The sequence below is a fragment of the Miniopterus schreibersii genome (assembly GCF_964146895.1).
Source record: "Miniopterus schreibersii genome assembly, chromosome: 10".
NCBI lineage: Eukaryota > Metazoa > Chordata > Mammalia > Chiroptera > Miniopteridae > Miniopterus > Miniopterus schreibersii.
Genome location: NC_138110.1, coordinates 16,821,821 through 16,844,623, shown reverse-complemented (window position 1 = coordinate 16,844,623; position 22,803 = coordinate 16,821,821). Strand labels below are relative to the sequence as shown.

The following is a 22,803-nucleotide window of genomic DNA, read 5'->3' as shown; positions in this document are numbered from 1 at the left end:
CTTGTCTTGGGGCATAGCACAGTGACTGTAAGGTTGGCAAATTTGGTGCTACCCATCCATCTGCTTGCGAATGAGCAGATCACTGGAGAGTCATAGTAATTTACAGAAAAACATCTAGCTATTTTCCTGTTCAAGACAGTAAGTAACCTAAAAAGTTGTTCTAATAGGCATCCTGAATGTGTTACAGACATGTAAAGGAAAATGTTTAAGCTAAAATAGACTTTTTCTTTATATGTGATATATTAAAGGGCTACGGTTTATTATATGATTACTGGAGATTCTGTTAATATTGTTCAGTATAAAATTGAGATTGGATATGATGCTCATAGTCAGAGGTGCATCGGGCCCAGGCCATTTCATTTATTCACAAGGAGTGAAACCCTGCTGTCTTGGTATTTTCTTTTATTTTGAGAGGCCCATCTTAATTCTACCTCCCCCTTGATGATTCCTCACTACTTCCAACTCTTTCAAGAGCTCTTCTCTGAATCCCTGAGCTTACAACATTTGCACTCTGCCATCTAATAATGATATGCTGCCTTTCATTGCTTTCTCTTTCGAATGCATTTCCAAGATACGGAAGAGAGCTTACACCTCTGCATCCCACAACCTACTGCTGAGGACTGAACACATAATTATCCTATATACTCAATGAAAAACTGGCTACCAGTTAGCATTTAATAAATAGTGGACTGAAGTACTAGTTATTTGAGAGATAACTAAAAAGTCTAGAATTGAAGCTACATTTCAGAGCCAACTCTGCCATGTCCATGCCTTTGAAAATATTACTTCTGCACCCTCAAACAGTCCAAATAAAAGGTCAACTTCAGTGTAAAAGCTGTCATACTGCCCTTAAACCTTTCCAAGTTCCCAAGAATGCCTTTCGAACTTTTAAATTTCATGGACCTCTTGGCTTGACCAAGAAATTCCTTAGGCCACCTGTTAAACTCATTTCTACTTGTTACTTACAGAACACCCCAAAGAGTCCATGAAATTTCTTCCAAAGAATGACAGAGCGGGGCCATTCCATAGCACAGCTAATCTGAAACTCTGAATAGCCACAAAGCACCAAACTTAGAAGAGCTATTTCTGCTCGAGAGCTGAAGGCTATAATGAAGCGGAGAAAAAGAAACAGAGTAAGGAAAGGAAAACTGAAGAAAAAGGGGAGGTTTCAGTTCTGCTTCATGCTGAGTTTCTAAAGAACAGAGAAACTTCATAAATCAGTCCCGACTGTGTAAAAACCAAAACAGGAAAATATTATGAAAACTATTTAAATAACTATTAATAATTACAGAATGCAGCAGGAAAAAGATGATTGTATCAGTGAGAATTTTTAAACCCTTTAAACTTGGTATAAAATGGGAGTAATCCAGGATTTGAAAAAGGGTTAATACTGAGTTCTGAGACCAAAAAAACAGGTTCTTTCTCACAGATTTTAATGGGGAAACCAATACAATCCACCCAAAACAATTAGAGACTCATAGAAAATGAGATGCTCAAAGCAATTAATGAGATTCATAACTAGATTATTTTACAAGGAGAAGTATCTTGAAAACTACTGCCACTCCAATTCGTAATAAATACCCCACAGAGAATATTAATGATAGTGAAGAAGGTCTCCTTTAGAGCATTCCGGGATGAGCTACAAGAGGTCCCCTTAGCCTCTTGGTCCAGCTATTAATACTGTCTGCCCTGCTTACTACAAGCGAAAGGGGAAGTATGATAGAGTGTCATGGCCTTACATGTGCACTATTTATTTATTTTTACCTATAATGATCAAAGATAGTGTATTTGGAGCCTACTGACAGTAAATGTTGAAAATGTTTCCATTAGTGGTGTTTTTATCAACCTGTGGGCTGATCATTCAAAGACTGATCTGCTCTTACTTATATGTAGAATCTAATGAACAAAATAAACTGACAATCAAAATATTACCAGACGCATGGATGCATGGAACAGATTGATAGAGGGGAGGGGGCCAGGATGAAAGAAGGTTAAGAGATTAGCCAAAGAACATATATGCCTAGCCCATGGGCACAGACAGCAGCGTGGTGATGCCAGGGGGAAGGGGCGGGGGCGGGGCAGGGGCTGGGTGGAGGTGGGTAAAAGGGAGGGATGGGGGACATCTGTGATAGTGTCAGTAAAAAAATTAGGAACTATAATAATTGGTAGCACATACTAAGAACAGAAGCGGGCTTTAGGTTGAGGAGGGGTTTTACCACCTCGGCACTAGATGGTTTGTGCCTGGTAATTCTTTACTGCGGGGGCTCTCCTGTGCATCCCTGGCCCCTGTACACTAGATTCCAGTTGCCAACTGCTCCAAGACATTTCCAAATGTTCCCCGAGGGGCAAAGTCATACCCGATTGAGGATCACTGGAGAAAAGGTTTATGTTACAAAAAATAAAAGACAAGAGAACTTGCTTTTATTAAGATTCCAGACTCCAAGGACTATTTTACTCTGCAGTGCAAAGACCAGGCCTAAACCATGCCAGACAGCAAGGACTTTATCCAAGTCATCCCAAACTTAAATCTTCTGCAAAGACCATTCCAGAGCTCAAGCACAAACTCCATCCCCGAGTGACTCTGCAGGTACACGTAGGACACAGTGGAGATGAGCTGGAGGGCTGCGGTGTAGAGGCTGAAACTGACCAGGAAATCTGAAGACACAAAACTGGTCACCTGACAGTTGCTACTGAAATGTGCGGAGTTCAAGCTTTATAATTACATTCTCTTATAACATGGTATAAAGTGAAACTGACAATAGGTTTCTGAAACATTTTAGCTTTAGAGACAATACTAATTTGGCCATATTATATCCAAAATAATACAAGAAAAGCTCTCTTCTTTTTCTCAAACTATTTCTTTGCTCCGTATGGCACAGGCCTGAAGCTGCAGGTGAATATTTTAAGTTACTATCAATTATTTTCAAGTGAAAGGACACTAACTGCCTACTGTACACTTAAATTATTCCCAATCAGTGTCAGATTTTTTAATGTCTCTTCAAAATATTTCCAAATGGTTACTGAAATTACAATGATTACTCAATATAATAATCCAACAGTTCCTGACCTATCAGTGAGAAAATTCTTTAGGAAACACTGCCAGAGACCTAATTCACTTAGCCTTTTTTTTTTTTTCTCTCCAATATATCTTTATTGATTTCAGAGAGAGGAAAGGAGAGGGAGAGAAAGAGATAGAAACATCAATGATGAGAGAGTCATTGATTGAGCCCACAACCTGGGCATGTGCCCTGACCGGGAATCGAACCCCAATCGCCTGCATCCTAGGTGGACGCTCAACCGCTGAACCATGCCCCGCCAGGCCACTTAGCCTTTTTAAAAAACAAAGTCCCTATTCTCTAAGATCTGCTAAGTGATCGTGTTAAGTATGAAAACCTTGTGCTTTGTGATGAATAAATGACATTACAAATACAGCGTCTGATGCAATTTACTGGGTTACTCCCTCCTAATGATCTTCCTGGTGGACAATATTTTTTTGGTTCAGCAAAACTTTTTAAAAATGTAGTTGGTTTCCTTTATAAAGTTACACATTTTGTGCACTTGAGAGCATTTTAAAGAGACCTTCCCCAAACAGTGAATTTGGGATAAAACCAAACCACCTAAATCAAAATTCTAGACCATGATAGGGAAAGAAAAAAGAAATATAGGAGGGAAGAAAAATAAATGTCAGGTAGACAACTCTTAAAAAGGACTGAAATTCCAACATATTAGCATAGTGCCAAAATCTTTTATGTGTAATCGAACCTTTCCTTGCACATAGGACACATGTAGATTTGATCATGAGTTTCTTAGAGAAATGGAAAATGATGACAGGGAAGTAAAAATGTTAGCCAAGATGAAATTCTAGTATAACAACAGTTGATATTTCTCTAAGCTCACTCTAATACCTCCAAGCAGGAGGTGGGAGAAGAGAAAATTTGCAAGTAAATCATCTGCTATTTAGTGAAAATGTACTGAAATTTGAGATAGTTTGTGATTTACACATTCAAACTTAGGAGATAATATAAAAAGGCCAATTCCATCTTCATCATTTGTCTCTCGTTAAGGAATAGGTTAATTGACCACATAGTGCCTCTGTCTCTAGGACTAAATAAATAGGTATTTTCAAGGATTTCAGAAATCATAACTTCTGGAATTGTTTCGGTTGTTAGAAGAGATATAAGTCACCTTTTCCATATTTCTAGTGGCTGAACAAAAGAGAAGAAAGACCGCAGAAATCTCAAAAGTACAATAGCCTAGATCGAAGCAGAGAAGGAAACATAAATCTGGGTATTAGAAAAAAGGGGAAACTTACAAGATAAAGAGAAATGATATAAATACCACTAATGATAAGTGAACTGGTCATACCCTTTTACATTTGTAGGATTCGATGTCCATACATTTTTAAAACTATATTATTGCACAGGGACTAGGTCTCATCTTATCTGCATTCCAAACCTAATGCATGATCTAGAAGTACTCTTTCCTCCATTTAATGATAGGCTTAAATTCATAAGTGAACTCTTGGTTGTGGTTATTTTTGAGGCTAGAAAAACATCAAGTGAGTTGCTTCCTCTGGGGTAAAGACCAGTTAATTCCAGAATGGATGAGTGTAGGTGATGGGCAGAGTGGAAACTTTAGTAATAAAAGAAAAAAGGGTAACATTCTACAGCAGTTTTCAATTGTAGTGAGGCTAAACAGAGTATCAGTGGGAGCTTGAAGGTGTGGAATTAAAGCTAAAATATGGAAAATTTGGAATCTGCTCTATCAGAAACCCCATGGTTGCTATTACTGATGGGAGTATACAGAAAAATGAACTCTCTCTTCCCAGTGTGGCGCAACAGGTCAAAACTGTCACGACTGACAGAAGCCAGTCAAGGGGCGTGGAAACGCCCATGGGTGATGCTATCACCTCCCCTCAAAGTCTACTGACTCTCACTCTGCCCCCTACAGTATATTCTTCAAAACTACAGACAGAAAAAAAGGAACTGCCATAGCTGAATTCTGCAGCTCACATACAGTGTGTGTCTATGTGACCAAGGAAGCTGACACTGTGATTAAGAAAGCACAGAACAAGAGCCAATAAGCAGGAGGGCAAGGACAAAGAGCCCCAAAGGACCGACAAAGGTGATCTCGCTCGGTTACGTCTTTGATCACAGAAACAATGCAACTGCAAGAACAGAGGGTGCGCACCGATTCTGCATTCACTGGCAGAGTCCTGTGTACGCGCATGGAAAGACACGGGAGGTTCCACAAACTAGCTGTTTTGTGCCCATTACCATGCAAATCTGCCTTACCAAACGTTCGTGTGGGTGCAGGCTACAGTAGCTGCTAGACTGTGGAATATGAGAAGAATTGCCCAGCATTCCTCCGTAGCCAGGCTGATTCATCCCACTGGAGGAGCTCCAAGGGTCACTGCTGTGATGACCATCTGTAAAGGACAAAGAAAACCGTGACTTCTCTGAGGCAGTCAGCCTTGCTTTATAGAATAGTTTTTTTCTCAGATACTTGAAAATGGCTCTCTCTTGTGCATTCATCTTTGTGTCAGTTAGCTGGTTACATCTGAAAAAAGTCATCATTATTTTTTCCCAAATGATTCTATATTGCCAAACAAATATAAATATTTAACACAGTAAAGTGTTCTTAGTAAAAATTCAACTGTAAAAGAAAAACAGAACACATTTCTACATAGAATTATGTCAAGTTAGCAGGCTAATGCTAAAGGAGACATTTGTTAGAAGCACTCTGATCCCTTTTTCTATGAAAACTAACTAAAAAGTTAAATTGTTTCAAATTTTCGGGTGAAAATAAAATACCTGAGACATTACACAGTTGGCAAGTTTACAAGTTTAAAAAGCATATAAAGAAATAAGTAATAATGAAAAAGAATCCCATATTTAAAAGACTGAATTTCATTTACAAAGTAGATAGAATTAAAGTTGGAATTACATTATGATATATAGGGAAGAGGAGTCTCAAATATATTGTTCTGAGTTTCTGTTTCCTTTAATTTTTTGATATCTAGTTATATGGCTATCTGAAGCCTTCAGTAGCAATTCAAAATTCAAAGAGTACACACATCATAAGGTGGATATTATGCTACAGTCAACTGTGGGGGCCTCTGGGTTTTATAAAACTATGAGTTTAAAAGAGGTCTAAAATAATATGAAAATTATATAAAGTATCTTTTAATATCAAGTTAAAATTTTGTTAATAGCATATTAAAAACATTCCTACAGATTCTTTTCATTCTCTAGGTCTACTGGCCTAGCAGTTAGTATGGGAGATTGTTTGTTTTACGTTTCTCAAATTAAGTGGGTAGGGGTGGGGGGAAGGACCTATGTTACTGCTGGGTTCATTCAATTTTTCTTTCTGTCAAGTTTAACAAAAATTACTGAGTGCCAGATATATATCAGGCCATCAGCTAGGTGCTAACAATATAGCAGGTACTGCTTTCTGAAAATAAGATTATTTTCACCATGCATTTTATTTAATAAAGGCCATTTGAAAATTTAGGCAATAGGGAAGTTAAGTCTGATACTCTATTTCATGAGACTTTTCTCTGAGATTTTAAACTCAGAAGTTAGAATTCAGAAAACTGGAATAGTTTCAGGATAGGGAGGAATAATCTATAAATGTCTTAAGAACTATGCAAGCAAAATCATGCCTGCGATTTTGATAGTTTAAGAATTGTAACTAGAAGATGGAAATTTAAAGTTAAAAATAAGAGGCCTCACAGTAGTAGGTTTAAAATATGCCTCTGACAATCTCTGAATATCTTTCCTCTAAACTGCATGTTTCTTCAAGGCCTGAATTCCCAGGGCACCATGCACCCCTCACTGAAGGAAGCCAATGTGAAACAGGACCACGAGGCGCTGTTTCTGGGATCGTAATGTGAAAACATAAGACTTTCAAAAAGTTATTTTTCATCGACTTTAGATTTAGCCCTGAGAATGAGGAAGTTTAGATGTCACCTTAACTTCAAATATGAAGTTCAAGACCACTAACATTTCAAATAGATGGCATATATGACAAATAAATTGAGAATATATATCATTGAACAGGAGTCTCTTGAAACATTTTGACAACATGAGGCACTATATGGAAATACATTTAGGATTTGTTAACACAGAACACTCAAATCAATGCAGACCTATAAAAATACATACTTTACATAAATTATGCTTTTCACAGTAAATTAATATTTATCACATCCCATGATCTTGGCATAATGCTGTTTTGAAAGAATAGAATTAGACATGTGCAAATTAATTGTGCTCATCATAAATGTCAAGTTGAAAACATTATTTTTTGCTTTTTGGGTATTCATGTGCAGAAAAGAAAATGTGTTCCTCCTCGTTTGCGTGGTCTGCAGGGAGAGAACCTACTGTTTAACCCACCCGATCTCCTCTGCAGTGCGCAGTTGAAGCGAGCCACCTCCCTGAGGGCGGGCATAAGACATCTATCTTTCCGTCAGTGTCCTCAGTGAAAACCTGTTCTGAGTGGGGAATACTTGAGCTGACAATCTCTATAAGCACCGGCAGCACAGTTTCTCTGACTGGTCACAAGAGAGGGAGCTGATGCTAATGTGGCTGCTGTTTGTAGATGTAATGGCACAGAACACACCCAAGTGACAAACCTGGTGTGTTCCTTTGAGAGTTACACCTAGGACGGGTCACAGAGATAAAGGGATCCCTATGAACACGGGCTCCATTATGTGTGGAACAAATCCTCTCTATTCCTGAGGGACCCATTCTATTCAATTTCATAGATTTTCCATGGAATTTCACAAGTGAGCTAATAACCTAATAGAGCTGACACTCTAAAGGGAAAGAAAATAAATCCATTTTAATCAGAATGACTTTGAGTGTGTCCACTGTAATCTAAGCTAGACACCAGGCTGCTCCCCTGGTATCTGCTGCCCCAAGCACACTCCCCTTGCCATGACATGGCCCTTTCTAGGGCTGCATGAAGAAGGAAATCCCAAGTCACTTTGCCAAGGGCACACTTAAACAGGGTTTTCACAGCCAGGCAGAAAGAGCTAAAGTTTTGCAGGCATGGGCTCTCAGTCAATTTCATATCTGAACTGCAGAGTATTAACCTGGTAACATGACCATCACATTGTGACAGTGTCATAGACATACCAGAGGTGGAGCCTTAGCTGCACCCTCCAAACTCTCTCTTCTCACTGCAGCTGCTACTATTTCAACCATCCTGGTCTCTTCTCAAGCAGTAGATGGGGGCTGTGCTATCAGTGGCAAACTCAGGGACCACATATCCACGTGCATTTAATCAAATATACTGACCAGTTAGAAGAAATACACTTTTCTACCATGAAGTTATACTATTCTGCATTTGTCTGGGAGGGAAACTGGGTCTTTGGGCCTACTCCAGTTAGCATGCTAGAGTAAAGTTTTTGCTGTGTCTTTGGACAGGTCACTTCATCGATCCAAATGAGATGCTTATTCTTACCTATGAAACAGTAAGGGCTAAAATTTTTATATAAAATTACTTACAATGAAAAGTTTTTCCCAGGTGGTTAAATCATGTACACATACTCTTCTTGAGGGATGAAGCCGCTTACATGACCAGCCACGGAAGGCCATCCTCCAAAGAGCACCGGTTATCAGTAAAGCAAACCAGTCTAATTTTAACTCATCATTGCTCAAGTGGCTTGCAGGTAAAAACCAGGTCTTAGGAAAGCTTTAATTAGTTTATTTGTAAGGACTACAATTCCTAAGAAGAGCATGATCTTCAATATTCTCTACTTTCCTAGTATTCCATTTCTTGGGTATCCATCACTTCAGCAGTCATTTGTTCCACATATGACATGAAAAGGCCAGGGAATACTGCACAGTGGGTTTGTGGTTATGGGAGGTGACATCTTACCTTGCATGAAGAAGGAGCTGGGAAAAGTGCTGGCTGCTGGTTTTGAGGAAGGGTAGCCTGGCGAGTCCCTATTGTAGTCGGCAGTGCTTGCTGATGGAGCATAAACCTGAGGAAGGAGAGGCAATTTAGTCTGGCTGCCTGCATTGACCAAAGTATCTCAAGGTCCATTACTGTATCAGAAGCAGGCTCACAATGCTAAATTTCTACCATGTGCGTTCTAATTCTAAAAGCCTAGAAACACTGCTCCTTTCAGAAACAAAAGATAGCCCCACCCCAAATGCTCAGTATATTTGTGTGAATGGGGAACGGGTGTGATATTTTCAAGTCACAGGCAAGACTACGGCAACTATGTCTAGTTATAAATATGTTATATAATACCAATACGGTGATCCTGAGAGTTGAAATATCCCCCCTTTTTTTTTTTTCCAAAAAGCATAGATGGCCAAGGAGAGCACATGAAGGGTAAAAACAGAAAGATGTGCATCAAGCCTCTCCCTTTTAAAATGTTTTCTTAATTTTTCAATTGCAGTTGATATTCAATTTTATTAGTTTCAGGTGTACAGCACAGTGGTTAGACATTTGTAAAACTTACGAAGCCTCTCCCCTTTAACTCTACCTTCCAATTAAAATGTTCACTTTTGAGAGAAAGACAGAGAAAACAAATGCACTATTCAAAATGACAAAAGTGACAAATCTTGGAATATTAAATTCCCATGGTGTCAGGGGACCACGACAGCAGAGATGCATGAAAAAGGCCACTAGCGGCCCAGCTCTACACAGACCACCAACAATCAGTGTGCACACGAAGGGGGGGGCCCTCCTGTAGAGCTCCTATTACATTTGTGTGTGCAATAAACTTTAAAAAGTGTGCCCAAATCCTAATTTTCTTACATTTGTTTACTAATACTCATGAGACTTGGGGAACTGGGTCTTTATAAAAATAACCTGTGTATTTTTCTCGTTTATGTTTCCCTTAAAGATGACAGCATCCTGGAAAGGCATAAATTCATAAGGTATAGTTTAACTTTAATTGGTTTTCCCCTTGCCTTTTTTGCTAACTATAATTTTTTTGAATCCCCATTTTCTTTTGTTCCAAAGCTCCTCTCTCCAGATGGCGGGAGAGACCGAAGGCCTGTCGTCCTGGAGAAACGGACACCTTCCCGGGAGCCTCCATTTTGGAGCAGGCGGCAGCTCGCAGGGCTGGCAGGGAGCCCGAGCGGCGCTCGCAGGCCACGCGGAGGGGAGGGGCTCCCCAAGGAAAAGGCAACGGCGGGGCCGCAGAAACCAACGCCCCCCTTACGGCACCATCAAATAAACACCCCAGGAAAAATTATATAATTGCTCTCAGAGCACCATGAATCACAGACTAGGCATTAATATAAGGTTTAGGATTTCACAAAGGACAGGTCCACGGAGACAGATGTGGAAAATATAAATACACACACATACACCAAATAAACGCTACATATGCCCCACAGTGCCCCTGAAAATTGGGAGGTCCTGGAGGCTGAACAAAACAAAAACAAACCAGAAAAACCCATGTGCGCTTTAGAAAACAAGGATTTTTCCTAAGTCCTGGTGGGATATAAGCCCTATATTTCATTTTATTTTTAAATGTTCTTCATAGTTTAAATGTATAAACAGCTCTGGGCTTCCATTTTCAAAGGGATTACAGTAATGGGGGAATTTTTTCAAGTATCTTTAAGGGATAAGGAATACACCTTGAGCCAGGAATCCCCAAACAAATCAATATTCTCAGTTCTACAAAGCAAAACCCAGTATTTTCTTGAGAACTATACAACTAACAAACAGTTTCGGAAATGCTCCTAAATGCAGTTAGAGAAGATCTTGAGAGTAGGTTAAAAAAAATAAAAGAAAACATTACCTTCTAGAACAAGGGGAAATTGAAAATTAGATCATCTCATTCTAAGAACAGAATGAGCATAATGTGACTATAATATATCTACAGGCTATTAGCCTGACAGCCATTTGGCCAGTCGGTGTTAATATAAGCTAAGTGTGCTATGTGTTATCGCCAAATTTCAGAACTCAATATATTTACTATAAAACTGAAAATAAACTCTGACTCATTATTAAATAATCCTATATTTAAAAACAATTGAAATAAATCCCTTTAGGATAATAGCTTAATTTTAATTACATATTCTACTACATTATCCTTAAACATGTACAGTATTATATCAACACCATTTGATGGCTCCTAAGCAGGTTAATCCACCCCCCTCCCGAATTTAGATAGAATTATTTGACATTTCTTTTGTGAAATAAGGTCAAATCTTTGGTAATTTTGCTCATGTATAAGGAAGTGACTTTGACTATGAATTATGATCAGTCTCAAAGATCTGTGGCTAAGATCACTTACTGCAAATTCATAAATGCTGCCTGCACGAAAAAGAGTATCTATGGGATTGAACAAGTTCTTAGGGTATCGTATACCGACCAACTTGTTTTTCTGGTGCTGTAGCCAAATGAAGACTCTTTAGACAAGACGAAAGTCGTTGTTAACAAGAAATGGAACATTGTTGAACAGTTTTTTTAAAAGGCAATTTCTGAATATTTTATAAATTTTCTTTATATCGTAATTTAAAGATCTGGTATAATGTCATTTACCTACTTTGTCACCACAAAAGTTATTTTTAAGGTAAGTGCTCTATATATTTGTTTATAAAAATAAGTAAAATAAGTATCACATAAAACTATTATACTTTTAAAAGAAGAGATCAAAAGAATGTATTTGGTTCAACCCCCCCATTTTAAGAAAATTCAAAGCAACTGCTAAAGGAATGCCCTTGATCAAGCTATCCCACCATGGACTGCTCTTTATTTTCCATGCTTTAAAGGTGACTTTCTGTAAAAAATGGAGGTGGAGGTATAAGATGCTATTTGTGAAAACAAAGTGCTCATAATGATCATAACAAAAACTTTAGTTAGCCTTCATGTTTTCATCTTTAACAACCTAGACAACCAGTGAGCTGCCTCATTGTTTTTAGTTCAGTTAACTATTTTGCCAATTTCTCAACCAAAAGACTTCAGAGTACAGCTTTCAATAAGGTGTTTAATAAAGATACTCAAGTCAATTAGAAAAACTCACATTATCTACTTGTAATTATTACTTTTCCAGGTAAATAGAAAAGTGATGTAGACATTGTTAATTAAGATAGCTTTTTATTTAACAAAACGATAACAAACATGCCAGGTATCTTCAAATAGTTGGAATCGTTTTTAATGACTAACACCAGAAAATTGGTCCAATGAAAAATAAAATAAAAAATCTCAAACTCTAGATCAATGTATGGAAGTGACTCCACCAATGAAACATGAGTAAAGTTCTAAAGGGAAACAAAGATCTACACTTAGTTTTTCTCTGATAAGGTAGCTTAGACTGAGGTGCCTTCTGACATTCCCATTCCTCCCATAAGAGTAACTGAAGAAGTGAGAAATTTTTGCTACAAAATTGGAAATGGGGAAACTTGGCCAAAGCTCATAGGCGACAGCTTCTGTAGTGAACTATTTGTTGAATAAAACCTCCATGGAAAACTAACAGCAAAGTATAGTTAATATTCAAAGTAGCCCGGCCGGGCGTGGCTCAGCGGTTGAGCATTGACCTAGGATCCAGGCGATCGGGGTTCGAATCCTAGTCAGGGCACATGCCCGGGTTGCGGGTTCCATCAATGACTCTCTCATCATTGATGTTTCTATCTCTCTCTCTCCCTCTCCATTCCTCTCTCTGAAATCAATAAAGATATATTTAAATATATATATATATATATATATATATATATATATATATATATTCAAAGTAAACACTACATCTTTTCTCATACAATCCTGAATTTAAAACAAAACTGTACATATAAAAATTCTGAGTTTAACAAAGCTCTGTAGATAACATTAAACCCTGAACTGATAAAAACAACGTGTTTTCATTTCATATATTTAATTTTTGTTGTAATTGGAAAAGTATTACTATTGTACATTAGCTGTTCCATTCAACCATCCAGTGGTCCTGATGAATCCTTTGTGCAGTCATCAAAGAAACAATATGATTCATCCTCTTAACTAGAACCTCTGCCTATTAGAAGAAAACTAAGCAAAAAAAAAAAAGGGGGGGGGAGTAGAATGCATATCCTACTTTTTCTGCTTTGATGTTTTCATTTTTATCTGACAATAAACCTCAGACAATAGTGTTAATATTGTACTGCTATTGTTTTTATTATCTGGGCAAATATGACTCAGGAAAATTAAGCCACCTTTCTAGGTTAATTTTCTTTTTTTTTCTTTTAAAGAATTTTTACTGATTTTTAGAGAGACAGGAAGAGAGAGGGAGAGGGAGGGAAACATCTGTGTGAGAGAGAAACATTGATTGGCTGCCTACAAGCCCCCCACTGGGGACTGAGCCCACAACCTGGCCCTGTACCCTGACTGGGAATGGAAGCTGCAACCCTTCAGTGCAAGGGACAACACCCAACCAAATGAGCCACACCATCCAGGGATCTAGGTTAAAAATTTAACAATTTGTAAAGAAAGGATTTAAACAGGTTATCAAAGTCTGTGTTCTTTCCACTGAACAATTTCTTGCTCTTAAAGGCAAAAAATAAAGGGTATCTATAATTATCAATGCAAGGTATATTTGGCCATAGTTTGTAGAAATATTCTTGTGGGGTCTCATAATTACCTTTTAAGAAAATAGAATGCGATAAGACATGTTCAGAGTGAAACCAGGATACGTTACTATTACTTGCTTCCTGAAATGGGAAGATAAACTGAGATCAAGTGAAGTAGCTACAGCTCACGCATCATGAGGTGTGTAACTGAGGGCTGGGTGACAAACACTGGACCACCCGGCATACCCTGAACATTCCTTAACTTTACTACCCCTTGGTGATTCTGCACATACCATCTGAGCATATAATTTCCAAAGAGTTTCAGTTCATAATAACTAAAACATTGTAATCAAGACTTTCAGACCCTTAAAGAGAGTTCCTGTATGCTCCATGATGAGGAGAAAATAGCAAAGCAGAACTATGCCTCAGAATCCCAAGCTCCAGTAGGGTTCACTTAGTAGCTCGAACCTGGGGAGATTTCACAAATATTCTAAAGTGTGAGAGTTAAACACTCACGTGCCAAGAGCTTACAGTGTGTGCCTGATGTTTGTGGACAGAGGCAACGCTTTGATGCTCCTTAGCATCTAATGGGGAAAAGCACTTTTAGGTGATCAGCTAATGCTACTGAGGCAGCTAACTGGATTGGACCCTCAACTCTTACAGTATTGTTTGACGGACATGGGTCACATTAAGAGAAAAGAACGGCCCATGCGCAGTGATACCTCCACATTTAGAAGATTTAAAATGGACACTATAACTGTTCTATGTGACCAAGGTAAAGGTATATTGCTAGCTGATCCATAAAGCAAGGGGAAGATGTACTTAAAAGACACAGTCTCCAGATAATATAGAAATACATTCAGCAGGATAGGAGAAATTACCCAGCTCTGGAGTCAGATCAACTCTTCAAATTCCAGCTCTCGCAGTTGTGTGGATATAACAAAGCAATTTATCTCTCAGGTTCCTTTGTCAAATGAGGCTATACTTATTGTGAGACTTAGAGACAATATCTGTTAAACATAATTCCTAATCTGTTGTAGTCACTCAATAAATGATATTATTATATCTTGTGTTACTTATTACCTTTAGCTATTTTTAACATGTCTAGAATGGTGCTGTCCAATATGAGAGCCATTAGTAATATGTCGTTATTTGAATTAAGGTTAATTAAAATTAAGTCAAGTTAAATACTCAGTGCCTCAGTCATAGTAGCCACATTTCAAGTGCTCAACAGCCACACATGGCCACTGGCTATCACACTAGACATCACCAACACCGAACTTCACCACCACGGCAGCAAGTGTTATGGGAAGTGTTGGTCTAGACATGCTTGTCTGTGAAGAGTCCTGCTGGGCCATGCATGTCACCCGTGGTTACAGCAGCTATTGCAACAAGGCCAGCTCAATGAAGACTTGCTATTCTCTTTAGGCTACAAAAGCAAGAACTCCTCTGGTGGACTAGAGGGAGAGACAAATTTCTCTGTATCCCTAAGTAGCTAGCATACAACTAGTGTGTAATAAATGTTGACATTATTGAATGGCAGGACATTTAGATTTCAGTTTTATTTATTACTTTTGATTCCATTTCTTAAAGTTCTTTTATAACCATCTGCCCAAATTCTTGCATACTGTACCCAGTAGAACACGAGGGAAGACTATCTGTGACCCCATGTGTCTGGATGTGTAGGAAATAAAAGTAAGAAACTCTTTAATTGCAATTTTGTCTTGGCCTCTAATGTCTTTGGTTAGACATGTTGCACTCACCTTTTTTAGACAATACAGCTTGAATAGATTTTTAACTTTTTCTGATCTTTTGTTTTCACAATATTGGTAACTGGGTTCCTCCTGCTCTCTCTTCAGTTGTATTTTTTCTTTCTAAACCTTGTCGTCTCCCTTCTTTGCTTGTGTTCCTCGCTACGCCAACTGCTGCAAGCTGGCCTGCCTCTTGGCCTTACATATTTAAAGCTCAAGTAAGTTCGCCCTTATTTTGCAAATGAGCAAAAAGAAGAGGTCAAAGGGGGTGGACAGAGCCCAGGGCTCCTGATTTCTTGTCCAGTCCTCTTGGCACTCTCCTTCCCAAAGTGTTTTTTAATTTTATAAGTATTCTAATGAACAGTAAAATGGCATGAAAGGTTAATAAACAGATTCAAGAAACAGAGTTGAATAAGTTCTTACAAGGTTTAAAGGCAAAGCGAGTAATGTTCAAAGGTATGTAATAGTAAGACAATACAGAATCTAAGAGTGCACACACACACGAAACACCAAAAACCAAAAACAACTAAGAAATAAAAATTATTCACCTGATATAGTCTCAGTATAATGACCAAATTCAAGGAATATTTACTAATGGAAAGAGATCCTACTTAATTTCCAAGTGATGGTTACAGGCCAATTTGCATTATCACATAAATAGGAAATCTGTTTAGAGATAACACATAAATGTTTGCAATATATTGACAGAGAGATTGATATTTAATTAAAAATGGAAATATTTTGGGTATAAGCTGTTGAAATTATGAAGCTGTTATTTAAATCAGTTAAAGCTTTCATAGGAAGTAACCAAATAGTTCTCAGTGTCCTAAAATAACTCCCAGTAAGAAGAGTCTTACTCCTCAAGGTCTTTATTGCTGGTCTAAAAAAATTCTTTTCACAATTATTAAAAATGTGTAAAATGTACCATTCATGTGTATGATATTCATATTTTATTTCTGCTAACAAATAATGACCTGTCTTCACTCTAACACATACTGCATTGCAAAAATATATGAAAGAGAATATGTATATATTCTCCATAAAAGAAATTCCTTGAATATGTAACATATATGGAACACAAGTCACTGTGAACATACATCCATATTCCCCGTCACACATATCGCACGTAATTTTTCTACCCCTCTAAATATCAGCTGAGTTTTGATGATCTGTTCATGAGTAAATTAAATCTGAAGCTAAATCCAATAAATGAATTAAAGCCAAGAGTTTTATCTTTCTCAGCCACCAAATATCCTTTTATGTTAAGAAGTAGTAGAATGGTAAGAATTTTAATTCCCTTCTTTGTATCTTTATTGACCAAATTGTACAACTGAAAGATATCAAAAAGACCCAAAAGAAAGCAGCAGGGAGAGACAGGGACCCGGGTGATCCGCAGCATCAGGGGCTGCGGCCCAGGCGCTCCCCCGGCGCCCAGCCTGCGGCCGGCTGGGTGCGAGGCTGTGACACACTGAGCCAGGCCCATTGTGAAGTGTGTACCTTCTGTGTGCAACACGCCGCAGCACCTACTGAGGACCTGGTGTGCTTTATGGCCTGGTAGCTCTACCTCGCTCTTTCTTTTCTTCAAATAAAAAGGCAAGGATATTTTTATGTTTTTTCTCTAAATCAAATTTCAAACTCTACACAAAAATGAGTCCATGTAGCCTTTAACATGTATAGAAATTTACAAGGAAGAAAAAAAATCTTGCTTCAATTAAAAAAACTGAGACAGAATCACTAGTAATTGTTTAACAATATTACTTAATTTAAATCTACATTGCATGCCATTATTTTAGAACAGGGGTGGGGAACCTGTTTTCTGCCAAGGGCCATTTGGATATTTATAACATCATTCACGGGCCATACAAAATTATCAACTTAAAAATTAGTTATGAAAAAAGCTCCTAGATTCATTGAATTTCAAGTCCTGCCTGCAGTTGCCTTGGCAGGGCCACACCAAATGATATCTTGGGCTGTATGCGGCCTGCAGGCTGGATGTTCCCCACCCGTTTTATAAGTATTTTCAATGTGTTACCACTGGCAGAAAAATGTCAGGAGAGGTAGGATTAGGCTCACTCTTCTAAGATATCACAGATCTAGAATGCTTGAGATTTTTAAGTTTTCACATATTATCCTATAGCCATCTCAGTAACGTATGCAAGAAGTTACCAATTAGAAACAAAGAAGAGAAGTAATTTATTATGGAATCACAACTTAACACTCTCCAGAACTGGAAAAGGACCTAGTGCCAATGCCTGCCAGCCCCAAGTTCTTGTCACAGTTGGCATGACAAAATGGTGACAATGATAAAAATACTAACAGTTTACTTACGATATGCTAGACACTATTCCAGCAAAACTGTGCATATATTCATTTTGTCTTTACACTAATGCTATTGTTTTGTTATCATATCAATTTTACAGATAAGGAATGTGAGGCACAGAGAAGTTACCTTGCTCAGTCATACAGCTAGCTAGGTGGGAAACTGGAACTCAAAACAGTGCAGTCTCGTCTCAGAGTTTTCACCACTACACTACAACACCTGATAGAGAAGGCTTCTCTTCAGGGTGTTTGTGGACGCCTATCAAAACCCAGCTTTGTAGAACCCTGGGTCTCCTACACTCCTCGGCCATTTAGCAGCCAAGGGCCTGGGAAGGCTGTTTTGCAGAAGGGAACAATACTAGGTGGCCGCAATGGGGGAAGCACAAAGGAGCTTCTAGTGTGCATTACAAAGAAGACCATCCATCTGCCTTCCAGGCATGAAGCTGAGCAAAGGCGCAGCAGGTATTAATACTCTTGTTGAATAGTACTAAGGACAGAGAGGTTAAGTAATCTGTTGAGAGGTACACTGGGGCTGAGTGGTGAAATACAAGGACACTAAATTGATAAAAAGCACCATATTATTTAAAGCATTCAAGTCAAGTGTGAATACAGTCCTGTCTACCGTGTACTTGCCTCTGGCTACAAATACTTCCTTTTATTTTTACACCTGCATTTCTCGTGCTCTTGGCTCTAACTGAGCCCACACCGACGCTGTATGTTTGCTATTTCTTTCAACGTGGTGTATCACAGGAATGTCCACTGCTAACACGGTGAGTTCCTCAGCGCTGGCGGAGGATGCCTTCAGCTGATGAAATTACACCTGGCTAACGAACTCTGGAAATACTTAATTGCATAAAATTTGGTCCAGGTGAAACCTGACTTCTTCCTGGTTGCATTCCTTTTGTTACTTATTCAGGTGAGAACGGGTTTCACCACCAGGCTCAGGATTGGCACAGATGAAAGACTGGATATTAAGCACAGCACAACTCTTTAATATGTACTAAACAGAAGCTGTTTCCAAGCTTTTATTTAGTAAATGTTCATCAGAAATTAAAGGTAATATTAAGAAGAACATGACTTATTATTTCCATTATTCCTAGTTATCTTAAATCATAAACAGATGTAATGTTATTTATATCTTTATTTACAGCTACACATCAAATTCATGATTGTCTATTTTTCTAATGGATCATCTCCCATCTCAGCACTATTTCTGCCTCTCTGGCTACCAACTGCTTGCTTTTTTTAGATGACAACTACTGTTTATTAGGAAGTGTTGGACCATCAAAACAGAGTTGGTTATACTGCCAATAAATAGCTCTGTGACCTCTGCAAGCATTTTTTCATTAATTAAATGAGGGCAGCATGTCCTCAAGATGACAACAAATTCTAAGATGTTACAATAAAGAGGGAAATTAATTTTAGATTTATTCCAATACTGATTATCACTTAAGAAGGCCTGGTGAGTGTCAATTGAAAAAACGATAAGGTTAAAAACAGTATGATGAAAAAAATGTGCAGGTGTGCTGCATGTGCGTGTGCACATGTGCGTGTGTGGTACCTGGCACAACACAGGCTCAAGTAGTTCTAAGCGCACCCAAGAATGAATGAACACACACATCACACACAAGATACATGTCAAACCAAGAATAACATCACAGTAGAGAAAGATGAACATTCATTGTCTCTGACAAAAGGAAAGGCCCAGCTTTCTTTGGAAGGTGGAGGCAATTACCTATAATGGTCCACACTGAAGAGCTGGAAGAAGTACCATTCCCTACCCTTTTTGTCTTTGAACCCAAGTCCACAGGTTGATGCCTGAAGTCTAGTGCTGACACCCTTCCCTGGATGTTAATAGGTGTGTCTTTTAAAAGGGGATCTAAGCTCTAATAAGTTTGGACACCAACTGAATAAACAAATTACTACAGGCCTTATAATGTACAGCACTACATGGAGTGAAGGCTTGTATCCCCGGGAAACTTCCATGGTCACAAACCCACTTGTCAACACATCTCCAATCACCCCCCATCTTGGGAAATGGAAATGCTGTTATCGTTTGCTAGCAGTTACTACACTTCAACGTGATGAAGTCTCAGATCTTTTCTCAAGAATTAATTTCGAAGAATGAGAGGAAAATGGAGAAAGGGGGAGGGTATGGAGAGGGCTTTCCAAGAAGGGACAGCAGCACCAAACAAAAATGCTGATTTCTTCAGAGTTTGACCTTGTGCTGCCCTACATGTGCCATTCCGTCCTCCAATCCAGAGTGGCTCCAGAGCTGTGTCCTATATAATCATCACGGGCGGCCAGAGAGCCATCACTCCTGAGTACACATTCCTTCCCAGGAAGCAAGAGTGGTTAGGAAGAAGGTTGTGTGAGACAAAAGCAGAAAGACACACTCTCAAGAGCAGAGACCCAAGCAAGAATGAAAAGATAATGAGACGTTATTCTAACAGATCAAAGGGAATACATGCTTCTCTAGATACCTTCTTTAGCCTTGAACTTAATTGTATAAAAGGAAATTTGGTGAAATTATCTGATTAATCATTATAAAAAGTTCCCATCTTCACCGTATTTTAAACTACAAAATCTTTCAGCATCTTATTTAATAATCACTTTAAGAAAGATTATATATCCAAGCGATCAGCCGTCTCACCCATGTTCTACATAAGGAAACAGAAGCTGAGGAGGGTAAGTGCCTTCGCTTCCCAGGAGTCACATGACTCTGTGAGGGCAGGAGTGGGTCAGAACCCAGGTCTTTTCACTTCCAATCCCAGGTCCGAATTGCTCCACCTGATCAGAATATCCTTCCAAATCACCTATAGTCTAAGGAGTCTGGAGATCAAATTTTCCTATCAGTAAATGATACCTACTAGTGCTAAGTACAGTTCTACCCTGTATTTTGAAGCATCCAACTTAACTCTGGGTGCTTCAAACAGATGCCCCCATCTTCTGCTTACCAGGAGAATTGTTATGAACAGTGAGTTTCCAATCTGGTGAAGTTTTGAACAGCAATCATTGCCATGGTACACTGTAAAATTACTACCCATCCTCCCTTTCAAAAAGCCAAAAACAAAAGTACAAATTATCTTTTTTCTGTCAAAACATATGGCTCTAACTACTTTCAACTAAAAACAAAAGCATGAAATAATTACCAAATGTATGACTCTGTGGCACAGATTGAAGTGGAAAAAAAAAAAGTATGCAAATTGTCAACATCTATGTCCAATCAGCCACCTCTCTATCTATTATCCATTCAAATACCTGCCCCTTTCCCATGTCCAGGGCAAACTTTTAGGGGAAATCAGTCAGGAATATTTCACTGATTTAACTCATTGCATAGCACAAGGCCAGGCGCTTTGGTACATTTAAAAAAAATTAAGAGGCCAGAATTTTCATTAGGAGCTAGCTGAGAGATTTCAGATGTATAACAAGCAACCAGAAAATGTACAGAGGTAATGTTTTGTATGCTTATGCAAAAGAAATGTAAATTTTTCTTTATGCAAAAGTAACAACTCATTAGGATAAAGTTATTTTAAAAAAACCTTCTTAAAGGAGGTGAGGAAATAATAAAGGGCAATTATGTCCTAACAAAAGTAGCTGACAATAAATAGCTCACATAATTATGTTGACTTTCTTTAGTACTTAAATTTTAGATATTTTTTCACTTGATCTAATTTTTCTTAATTTTAAAGATACACAGTTTAAAGATCTGCTGCTGGCGACCTCAAATATTGTTCTGGAATAACAAGGGTATAAATAAGTATGAACAACAGTAACTTCTTTAACAATAAAAATTACAGTGAGAATGTAATTTATTTTCAAGAAATGAAATCTCTGATAACCAAATTACTTTGTTCAATAATTCTGAATGTTTAAAACAGAAATGTAAAGTCCAGATGATCGCTTAGCATTAAGGGAAGCAGTTTAAATTCTCAATGTTGTAAAATTAATGAGAAAATGTTTTTACAAGAAGAGGAATATGGCAGTTTTACATAATAAAAGGCTCAAAACTGATATCTTTCTTTTTTCCTCCTTAATAAATTAGAATCTAGTGAGAACTTAAGAGAAACATACAGAAAGATTAAAAAGAAACAGGAGATGTTTCCTTTTCTTTTTCTTGGTGGAGAAACATTCATTAAATACAGGAGTGGGACAAAGTAGGTTTACAGTTGTGAGTACTCAAAACAGTTTATTCTTGTATTAGTCTGTATTAATTATTGCATTATTTATTTGTATTACAACTGTAAACTACTTTTGCCCACACTTGTATATAGTTCTTTGCTTACATAGTTAGGGTCCATTAGGTCATCTGTCTGGAACATTTTAATCTCTGTACTTTTCTCCTAATCCTTGATAGATAGGTATGTGTATTGTGTGCGTGTGTGCATGTTTGTGTATATGACAAAATGAAAGGTTTATAAAACATAGCAGTAGGCAGATGGGAAGGAGCTGGTTAATAGGTATGGTGTTTCCTTACAGAGTGATGAAAATGTTTCAGAACTAGACAGATGTGGTGGTGGCTGCTCAACACTGTGAGTGTACCAAATACCACTGAGTCATTCACTTTAAAAAAGGTTACTCTACGTTATGTAAATTTCACCTCAATTAAAACAAAACAAAACAGTGTAGCAGGCCTATAATTTATGTTGTCCTTCACAAAAAAATACCGGTGAGAACCCATCTGTAGGGAAATGGTATTCCAGTAGCAGAGAGGGCCAATGATGGGCCATATTTGTTAAGCAGTAAACCCTGTCATCAGTTGCCAGATGGAAAATTTAGGTAAATAATGTAGCTATTATTAAGTGAGGAGGCTGCCCTTCCACTGAAATAAAAACTGCTTTTACTGAAGTCACTCATAATCTCTTTGTTAGCAAATTCAATGTTCTTCATTCTAGCAAGTCAATGAACTTATGATTCTCCCTCATTGTCAAAACTCAAAACTGTCTACAGTGATTCGGCCTCACTGTCTTAGGTAAGCTAAACAGCCAGAGAAGGTGGTCTCCAATGTGCTCTAAGGAGCAGGAGACCATCTTTCAAGTGTTGACTCTATCACTAATTATGTTGGTCATTTGACCTCTCTCGATCTTATGATAGTCATTTGGAAAGTACAGATTGTAACTTCTGCAGCTACACAGAAATTTGATGCAAATAAAACAAGATCGTGCACTGAGAGAACACCTTGAAGAAGTATCTGATTTGTATAGCATGGTCAGCACCCTAGG

The 22,803-nt window shown here is 38.1% G+C and overlaps 1 protein-coding gene across 27 annotated transcripts in view; it reads right to left on the bottom strand.

Moving 5' to 3' along the window:
- TCF4 (transcription factor 4) overlaps positions 1-22,803 on the bottom strand; it is a 331,234-nt gene that overhangs the window by 40,950 nt on the left and 267,481 nt on the right. For all 27 annotated transcript variants that reach the window (XM_081150304.1, XM_081150294.1, XM_081150309.1 and 24 more), the window contains 2 exons: positions 8,887-8,992; positions 5,295-5,428 (listed from right to left, as the gene is read on the bottom strand). In XM_081150304.1, coding sequence (XP_081006430.1) covers positions 5,295-5,428; positions 8,887-8,992 — 240 coding nt within the window. The remainder of the gene's footprint in view (positions 1-5,294; positions 5,429-8,886; positions 8,993-22,803) is intronic.